At 36.0% G+C, this 10,890-nt stretch overlaps 1 protein-coding gene across 1 annotated transcript; it reads left to right on the top strand.

Moving 5' to 3' along the window:
- Positions 1-1,106: 1,106 nt before the first annotated feature.
- On the top strand, positions 1,107-10,890 carry LOC139722731 (uncharacterized). Its single transcript, XM_071634020.1, has 2 exons — positions 1,107-1,411; positions 9,828-10,890. Exon 2 carries the CDS (start codon positions 9,855-9,857, stop codon positions 10,833-10,835), a length of 981 nt encoding a protein of 326 aa, XP_071490121.1. The 5' UTR covers positions 1,107-1,411; positions 9,828-9,854; the 3' UTR covers positions 10,836-10,890.

Here is a 10,890-nt window from a genome sequence, read left to right as displayed (position 1 = left end):
AGTCGCCAGACATGAATTTTTAGTTAAGGCCATATTCTGAAAGAGCAGATTTTAAGCTTTAAAATGATGTATAACTCAAATCAAATGGACTCTCCTAACCTATCCAAATATTGGAAAGAAAGCACAAACTCAGGAAAGTGTGAACTGAGAAAAGAGGCTCTGAAATACAGTGTCTATTCAAGCACTTAATCTTTACCAAACCGTGCTGGCTGTGCGATGAATGGGACAAAAACAGGAAGAAAACCACCAAAGTAACAACAATGAAGAGATTATCAGATTAAACTGAAATTAAGCATGCCTCATTGACACATTCTGTCCATAATCAATACCAACTTTCACAGCAGTATACCACTATCCTTTCAAAAGTTATTAGAGTTGAAAGTGAAGAGTGTGGACAAGGTTTATCAGAAATGAAGAAGGGATTCTATAAAGACACACCTAATCACACTATTCTACCAAAAATGTTCGAGAAAAACTGCTAAAAAAATCATACTTTCCTGCCCGTTTTAATATGATACCAAATTTTAGCATACTGCAAAAGAAGACCCGCTCTTTCAGAAAATATGAAAAAGTCAAGTTCGGCTAGGTTGACCCATCTCACTTATTTTCAGTCCTCACGCAGAATCAGTGTGTGCGACTTTATGTTCGTTTTGGAGGTGCACGGTCACATATACCCGCGTGGCCGATAGATGCGAGCGATAATATTTATCGATTCCAATCGCGGATATGGAAAACGTGCTAACGAAAAAGACTATCACATTGTGATAGTCCCACCTAATGGCATAGATGTTGGGAGGACATTTCTCGTCACATGTTCCTAATTAAGCAATCCCATTATTGGTCAAACGTACTTAAGTGGGATGAAACAAAAGTTAACAGAAAACAACTGAGGTGTGAGCAGCCAATCACCGTCAACTTTCAATTGGTATCACGACGACCAAATAGACGATCTCTCCTTTTGTGCCTGAAGAAAAAGACTAGTCGTTTTCGGGGAATTCCAATGCGTACAGGCCAATGTTCATTGTGTTGTACATCGCAGACATAATATATGATATTATTCTCATCTCGTACGGAGATTTATGTTACTCTCAATTTGTTGGCCAAGTATAGTGCTCAACTATACTGCGCTTTAAACTGGCAAGCAGACATTCGTCATCTCACTCACTGTCACTGGCCAGGATTCTTGCAAATTCATCCGCAGAAGATAAGCAAAATAGGAGCTCCTGAATCCATTCCATTCTTCTTATATCAGTAATTATACACGACGCAGTGGAATTGATGCTCCGAAGACCACACTCAGGTGAACCGCCATTTTGATTTTTTTTTTTTGGTATAATGTTCCTTAATTGGCACGCAAGGACACCGTACGATCTGCATCGGCAGTTGGAACATCCCAAGCATTTTGTGCAAGGTAAGAGAGCAGTGTATGAGGAAATCTAATTTTTGTTCAACGATCCGTGCGCTTGATTGTTGGGTTTTCTTTTTGGATGACTCTATAATACTTCGGTAAGAGACTGCATTATGATCCAAGCACACCAAAACGTGCAGACCTCGTACAAGCCCAACAGTTGGCTACTTGTACGTGTTGTAATCACACAGTTATCAATAATCATGGTATAGCTAGAAGTATCAAGGGATGCCTACTAAACCCCTTGCCCCGAACAATCCACCACTGTGATCATCATGGATTAGTCATGATTGGAGGGATGTATTCTTGCACCGTTCTCGTTTTGTTTTGGTGTTTTTTTTTTTCCATGGGAAAAAATGATAATAACAAAAATGGGGGAATAAGAAGATTGAAGAATCGTACGTACTGGGAAACATGATAGCATCACCGTGCCAAACTGTCGTAGGCCTATAGATGCGTATAATATAGGCCTTCTACGTGTAAAAAGTATTCCATGAAACCATGACCTAAGCCAGCTCACAGCTCTCTAAAGGGTGTGTACAGTTATGGTCGAGGTGAGGATTTGGCTTTTAACGTTTTTTACGAGTTATTCAGAAACCACTCTATGAGATGTCAAAGAGCATGCAATTCTAAAGGGTACCAAAAGTTTATTTCATGAAAATCGGTTTTGAAATACCTGAGATATCCAAAAACAAGGTGAAACAAAGAGATCCTACTAGAGTTGTGGCCTGTCGCCTTTTATTATTATCACTTTTTTGGATATCTCAGCCATTTCAAAACCAATTTTCATCAAATAAACGTTGAATCCTTCTAAAAATTACATGCTCTTTCATATTTCATAAGAGGTTTCTCATTATCTCACTTAGAAATGTTCAAAACATGAATCCCTTAAATTTACCTCAACCAGTACTGCACAGTCCCTGTGGTCCAAATGCGACATCGATGAAACTTCCATAGTGTTTTTTTTTTTTTTAATACAAGCCTACAATCGATTGTCGGTCATTCTGACTCCGTGATGAATCCCGTGTGTAAATGGGTAATTATTTTGTCAATTACCCAGCTAACACATGGACGGTTTCTGAACGTTCTTGAGACGTTCCAAGTTCGTTTTTTGGACGTTTTGTCAAAACGTTTTCTGAACGTCTTTTTAAGAAGGTTTCAAATGGACGTTACGAAAACGTTTTTTTAAACATTTAAAAAACCAATAAATAAACCTTTGGAATTTTTAAAAACCTGCAGAAAACCCTTGAACGCAATAGACATCAGTAAAAACCTTTTAAAGAGCATTCAAAACGTTCTGTGGACGTTCTGCGGACGTCAAGAGAACCTTTGAAAACCGTCTAGAACGTCCAAAAACGTTTTAAGAACGTCTAAAGTCTTATGACCCGTTACAGAACGTTTTAGAGAACCTTTCATATTCGTCTAGAACGACCAGAAAACTTTTTAAGAAGGTAATGTTTATTCTGCCCTACTGTGGCAAAAGGAAGCAAGTGACGTACCATCCGACTTTGAGTTATTGATGTTTTCATAATTCACACAATGACCTCTTCTTCCAGGCCAAATTTCATGTAGAAACACTCATCCTACTAAGAGATATGGATGTTAGATAAGACATCATGATAGTCCATTGACGTCATTGTAAATGACAGAGACATTTTGCTCTTTTACGAAAAATGTCACTTTTGTCACTTGCTCCCTTTTGCCAAAGTAGGGCAGTATTGTTTATTTGTTGTTTAAAAAAAAAATATATAGTTAAAAGATTATACAGGCACAATCTGGGAACAGTGTACCCTAATCCTAATCCTATAGGTGACCGTGCATCACAAAACGAACAAAAAGTCGCACCCCTTGATTTCACGTGAGGACTCAAAAAAGGTGAAACGGGTCACCCAAGTCAATAATATTATTTAGTTTTTCATATTTTCTTAAAGAGCTACCCTTCTTCTACATTATTCTTAAGTTTGGTAACATGAAATGAATGGGAAAGTGCATTTTCAGTAGTTTTTATACAACCCTTTTTGTAGAGTAGTGAGATCAGGTATGTCTCCGAGGCCCCTTTTTGTTTCCTGATAACCCTTTGCACACTCATAACCACTTTTAAGTCTGATAACTTTTGAAGAAATAAGGCTACTGCTTTGAAAGTTGGAAATAGGCATGGATGGTGACGGTGCATCACAAAACGGACAAAAAGTCGCACACACTGATGTTGTGTGAGGACTAAAAATATACAAGTGAAATGGGTCAACCTAGTCGATCTTGACTTTTTCATATTTTCTATAAGTCTTCTTTTACATTATGCTAAGATTTGGGATCATAAGATGGGCGGGAAAGTGTGTTTTTAGCAGTTTATCTCGAACATTTTTGGTAGCATAGAGTGATTAGGTGTGTCTTTAGAGTCCCTTTTTTATTTCTGAAAAACCTTGTACACACTCTTAACTTTTAACTCTAATAACTTTTGAAATGATAGTGGTACTACTTTGAAAGTTGGCATCAATTATGGACAGAATGTGTTAATGAGGCATGCTTAATTTCAGTTTAATCTAATAATCCCTTCATTGTTGTTACTCTGGTGGTTTACTTCCTGTTTTTTGTCCCATTCATTGCACAGCCAGCACGGTTTGGTAAAGAGAAAGCGCTTGAATAGACACTGTACTTCGGAGTCTCTTTTCTCAGTTCACACTTTTCCTGAGTTTGTGCTTTCTTTTCAATATTAAGATAGGTCAGGAGAGTCCATTTGATTTGAGTTATACGTCATTTTAAAGCTTAATATCTGCTCTTTCAGAATATGGTCTTAACTAAAATTCCTGCCTGGCGACTTTTTGTTTCTTTTATGGTGCAGGGTAACATTTAATCTGATAATCCCTTCATTGTTGTTGCTCCAGTGGTTTACATCCTATTTTTTTTTGTCACATTCATCTCACAGCTTGCACGGTTTGGGAAAAAGTAAGCGCATGAATAGACAGATACACCCTGTACTTCAGAGCCCCTTTTCTCAGTTCACACTTTTCCAGAGTGTGCACTTTCTTTCCAATATTTTGATAGGTTAGGAAAGTCCATTTGAATTGAATTATACATCATTGGTTTTAAAGCTTAGAGTCTGCTCTTTCAAAATCTGTCCTTAACTAAAAATCCATGTCTGGCGACTTTTTGTTTGTTTTGTGACGCAGGGTCACATATATACAGTTTAATACATGTATATCCTAATCTGTTCCTAATGCCCTGTCACCTATACCTATACTACATCACATTCCCAATTGATGAATCTCTATAACCTTCTTTTATATACCGCCAAAATGTTGTAATGCATGAAGACATGGTTACTAAAATTAGATCACACACACCTTAAGTAGGCATGTAATATGAAAATAATTCTTCATAACACAATTTGAAATCGTGAATAAGTGAACAATAACGTAGGCAAGTTTATTTTTAACACAAAAGTTTGAATCCAGCACAAATCTTTAGATTTCAATGTCTTTTATCAATTTTCCACTAGTTTTTAAATCTTACATTTTCGTATTTCAATAGGCATGAATATTCATGATAAAGAAACCAATGACGTACACGTAGCGAGCCTAATAAAAACTAAAAAAAGAGAACGTTCGTTAAAGACGAAGTCGACGTATAGCAGACCTAATAAAAAAAAAAAACGTTTTGTGAACGTTTGTAAAGGACGAAGACGTAGCAGACATAACGAAAAGGTTTTGTAACGTCCACGGACGTTTTAAAGTGTTTTCCAAAAAAGAAACACACATGTGCTTTGCGGTAATTGCTAAGTCTCAAAATTGACGTTGTATGTACGTTCTAAAAACTTCCATTTTATACGAAGACGAAGACGAAAAAAAAAAACAACGTTTAGGAAACGTTTTGAAAACATTATATGTTTGCTGGGTATAACAGTCGAAAAAAACTGGAAAAAATACATAATGGTAATTGAGTGAATGTAGCAATATAAAAGAGGACGTCAGTGAATACGTTTGAGGAAGATCGGACGATTACTATTCGTTGAAAAGTTATGCATATTTACAGTTCATTGTTCCGTCAATCGCTGTATGAGGAACTTACATGCGCATTGTTTGTACGTTACATATTGGAAAATTGTATAAAGAATAAGAAGAGAACTGAAAAAGAAATTCTACAAATGTATGCACATTCCCTATACCTGTATTCAAGCACTACATTCAAACATAAATGGACCTCATAATTGTTGATCCAACGTCTAAAAGCTGATATCTGTAATTCTTATTTTTCACAAATAGGAAATAATTTCGCCCAGAAGATTACTAGTTTTTGTTTGTTAGTTCTTTGCTTCCAATTGACTGATTGATATAGTTAGGCATTTAAAGAGTAAGAGCAGTGCTTGTTATGATAACATTGATAATGATCCAAAAAGAGTTATGATACACACACACACACACACACACACACACACACATATATATATATATATATATATATATATATATATATTACAAATTTAATTGTTGTTCCCTTGGGACATGTGTTTAATGATATTTGTCTCTAGATGACAGAATTGTTCACGAGGCTATGAAAGTAGTTAACATTGTTCCATTGTTTTTGTTTAAGAAAGGGGATAGGGAAGACGTTTGTAATTATAGACCAATATCCTTGTTATCCACTATTTCTAAATTGATTTTTTTTTTACTCCAGACTTTTGTTTTTTCTTAATAATCATGATATTACTTCTGATAATCAATTTTGTTCTCGGCAAGAACACAACACATCTCACGCAGTCCTTACCTTCCTTGATAAAAGTCTCTAAAGCGATATATTGACAAATTTTATCATACCATATTCCTGGACTTCTCCATGACCTTCGATACCACCGACCACAAATTACTTCTCTACAAATTATCCCATAATGGTATTCGGCACGGCCTTGGAGTGGTTTAGGAATCACCTTACTTCTCGCAGGCAATTTTGTAAATATCAATGGCAATACATATGTTATGCACATATCACTTGTGGGGTAACTTCGACCACTTTCATTTGTTCTCTATATCAATAATGTCTAGAAAATTCATCAGGTATTCTTTCCTTTTCATTTTTTTTTGCTGATGATTCAAATGTTTATTTTTCTAGTTCTGATTCTGAGTTATTATTACCTGGGGTATTTTTTGAATATAGAGTTGATTAGATTACTTTAATTGCTGGATGGAAGGTAACAAATTGTAACTTAATCTGAAAAAAAAAAACACATAAATATATGATTTCCGTAATTGTTCGGAAGAATTACCCCGGAACATTTTCCTGGATATACAGCCATAGCAAAAAAATCCCAAAGATTCAAGTTTCAAGTTTCTTTATTTCACCAAAGCAAGTAACATATTAAAAACAATTACATATTCGGATATGATTACAAACATTTCACTAAGACAGTGAAAAGGAACAAAAATACATAAATAGATTGACAATTACACGTACATAGGTTAACAAAATGCTATGGTAGGTAGCAGCCAGAAAGGAGATGTCCCTTATTTATAGCTGACCTAGAATAATTCATTCAATTTCAATTATATATAGTGTTCCAATGAAAGTAAAAACGTTAGAACAGGACAAGACAAGACAAAGCAAAACATAAAATGACAATAATACAGGATGTCTCGAAACATAGGGGATAAAAAAAACATACTCCTTACCTTAATAAATTTGGCTGTAATTATTGAGAAGAGCATTTTTGTAACCAGATTTAAACGTATTCAAAGAGTTAGCAGTACGAATTGCACAGGGAGAGAATTCCACAGGGTAGGACCAATGTAAATGATAGATCTTTGATAAAAAGAAGTACGAGATAGAGGTAGGTGAAAATCATTGGCGGATGGCGTGCTATAATTATGAATTTGATTATTAAAAGTGAACAAATCTAAGAGAGTCTTTGGTAACATACGATTTTTACACAAATACATAAAAATTCCAGCTTGATATTTGTACATATCATTCAACCGCAATATATTCAGGGATAGGAACAGTGGTTGGGTGTGGGCAAGAAAAGAGGCATGGGAAATGATTCGTATTGTACGTTTTTGAAGCGCTGAAAGTCTTTGAATATAACATTCGTGAGCATTGCCCCAAACAGTTATTCCATAGTACAAATGAGGTAGAATCATGGCATTATGAATTGATTTTAAAACAGACTTTGGAAGAAAGCTTAGTTTATACATTACACCAATATTTTTTGATAATTTATTACAAACAAAATTAATATGATTCGACCAATTCAATTTATTATCTACATGCACTCCAAGGAATTTCAGTGAAGATGTCTGCAAAATTTGAGAATCACACATGTTAATGAATACAGGGTCGGTGTTACATTTTTTTCTTTGTAAATATCATGAAATTAGTTTTTGATATGTTAATTGATAATTTGTTAGCTCGCAACAAATTTCTAACATTTTGCAATTCCTATTTAAAAACCTCTTGCAGAGAATCAATATTATCATGAGACAAGAATATACTTGTATCGTCTGCAAATAAAATACATTGTAAAACATTAGAAACAGTGGGTAAATCATTTATATACAAAAGAAATAAAATAGGCCCGAGGATCGATCCCTGGGGCACTCCACATCGTATGTTTTTGTAATCTGATATATTCTTATCAATGGATACGAACTGCTTACGATTGCTCAAATAACTTTTCAAAAGTTTGAAAGTGACACCACGAAATCCATATATACTTAATTTAGCTAAAAGAATATTATGATCAAGTGTGTCAAATGTTTTGCTGAGGTCTAAAAATAAGCCAAGTAAAATTTTTCCGCTATCTATCGCACAGATCACCTTATGAATAAAATCAATCAAGGCAGAAGATGTGGAGTGCCCCGGTCCAAATCCATACTGATTTTCTTTAATGATATTGCACTTCGTAAGAAATTCAACAAGCCTAGTAGGAGTACATTTTCAAAAACTTTGGAAAAAACAGATAAAACTGATATTGGACGATAATTTGTCATTACATCAGAGGAACCATTCTTCAAAACTGGCACAACTCTGGCTATCTTCAATTTATCTCGAAATATACCAGATTCCATACACTGATTAAATATTGCACATAGGAGATTACATAACAAATGAATAGCTCTTTTAACAAATCGAACATCAATATTATCATATCCAGCACTTACATCATTCTTAAAATTGTTCACAATATCAATTATTTCTTTACAAGTAATTGGTTTGAAAAATGCTGTTGACTCAACTTTTGTAACATATTGAAGATAATCATACTCATGTAGGTTTGGTTCTTGATAGTAATCTCACCTGGAAATTGCATATCGGTTAAATTTGCCGTACCATCTCTAGAAATATCTGTGTATTAAATCAACAAAGTTCAATTTCATTTTCCCCAAAATATTTTATTTTTTGTTTGATTTGGTACAGTTTTGTTTCATTTTTTTAAAACCCAAATCACACATAACAACAAACAATACATATATTTAAAAAGTAACATTACACGACGTATACGTGAGCATACTGTCTTTCAAATTAATTAATGTACATACATACACTGCGAACATGGCAGTATTCAATAAATGAGACATATAGCATAATAATATATTTCAAAAAAAATCAGAAGGGAATCGTGGAATTAACAGTTGTAAGTTATGTAAATGATAATTGATATATATATAGAGAGAGAATAGTTCATGTCGTTACAATAAATAATTTCAGAAAAAACAAAAAAGGGTAAATTGAATTAATTAATTTTAAAATTAAGCATTTTTATCTATCATAATGGAAAAGCAGGAGACCGCGATCATAAGCAGCAGCTTGACATGGATCGAAGCCTCGGGGTAAAAAGTGAATCTTTTTTTAAGATTGGGGCTATTTTGGATTTCCTACTGTCAAGAGAGAGAGTCCCCGTGTCTAGTTGTTGGAAAATAAAACTCAATGTAGAAGCAATTTCATCCGAAGCAATCTTTTAATAAGACTTGATTAGGTATCAGATCTGGCCCAATTGCCTTACTTATGTTCACGAACCAGATCGATTGAAAGGAGTTTTTCCCACACCTTCAGAGGTTACCTGAATAGGTGGCATGTCAGGAAAAGGACTTTGTGGCTTATCGGGCAGGTTAGAAGTATCCTCTCTTGTGAATACACGTTAAAACTGGATGGCAAGAGTTTCTGCTTTATCCTGGTCTTCTGTAACTCTGACATTGTCATATTGTAAACTTTGGACACTGGTATTGTTCTTCTGTCTCGAGCGAATATATCTCCAGAATCTTTAAGATGATCAATTTCAAGCAAGATGTAGACATACTGCCCGTCCAGTCCTTTTTTTATAGTGCCCTTTATTATGCTGATTTAATTGGTATGCTTAAATTATAGAGTATAATGATAAATCATGTTTGCTAATTTTGCTCCACTTTATAATGTATCCTCTATTGCTTTTTAGGTCCTCGTTCACAGGACTGACATTTCGATGATGGCAAATATAAATAAAGACAAGAGGGAAACAGAAGAAAACTATGATATGGAGTTCATCTTGGATGAACATGCGATAGTGGAAATACAGCATTCCCTCTCCGAGCTAGAGATCCTAAATGCAGAACAACATCAGTCAACGGAGAAAATTGCAGAGTTATTCCCAGCAGACTCGCCAAACTTTAACGATGGTTTCTGGGAGAGCAATCAATGGGATGCCCGAGATAGAGGAGTCTTCTCAATTTCACTTGACTCGTCACGTCGCGGCTCCTGTTCAATGCCAAGTACAGCATCCGAGGTAAGCTGGAGCGGTGCGTTTCCAAGGGTAATGAAATGGCCTTCCTCCTCTTCACTCGACATGGCCTTGGAAAAAAGCCAGAAAAATAGGGAGAGAATCGATAGCGTGAAAAAAGGTTACAGCAAGTATGCCACCAAGATGAACAAGTGGTGTCAGAGGGTAGGCGACAGACTGAAAAATGTTGAAGTCATGCTTCAAGATTTGTTGGCCGGAAGACAAGACCCTCATTCAACGACTGCTTCCGATCTTCATACAAGCGGAGATTCTGCCAAGCAAACCACAGTAACTGCTTTCTCTTGGGTAGTTCCGTACTCGGAGTTGAAGCGGCTCGAAGTCATGAAAGTCCTCTCATCTCAGTTCGACCTGAGGGGCGCCAACAAGCTGCAGGCGGAACTCCACCTGAAAGGACTTGGTCCTGGGGAGGGGAGCCATCTCTCCATTACCCTGATGGACGTCCGCGAATCCCTCGGCGCCGTCGGCAGTCCGCTCAGGTGTCGGGTGAAGGTCAGGGTTGAAAACCAAGAAGATCAGTCGGAAGCCATCGAGAAGGTGGCCATGTTCGACGGAGGTGCGTCCATTTACAAGCTGATACCAATCAGCAGTGTCGAAGATGACACACTAAATTACCTCGTTAAAGGCTTGCTGACAATCACAATCCTTGTGGACGAGAGACTTGACTAGTGAGCGTAACAACAAAAGAGCAGAAATGGAAAGAATCATGATTGTAATTTTGAGA

This window comes from Diadema antillarum, unplaced genomic scaffold, assembly GCF_040938485.1.
Source record: "Diadema antillarum isolate AM-2024a unplaced genomic scaffold, OU_Dant_1.0 scf00000170, whole genome shotgun sequence".
NCBI lineage: Eukaryota > Metazoa > Echinodermata > Echinoidea > Diadematoida > Diadematidae > Diadema > Diadema antillarum.
The sequence above is the reverse complement of the archived record's forward strand: the minus strand, read 5'-3'. Positions and strand labels throughout refer to the sequence as shown.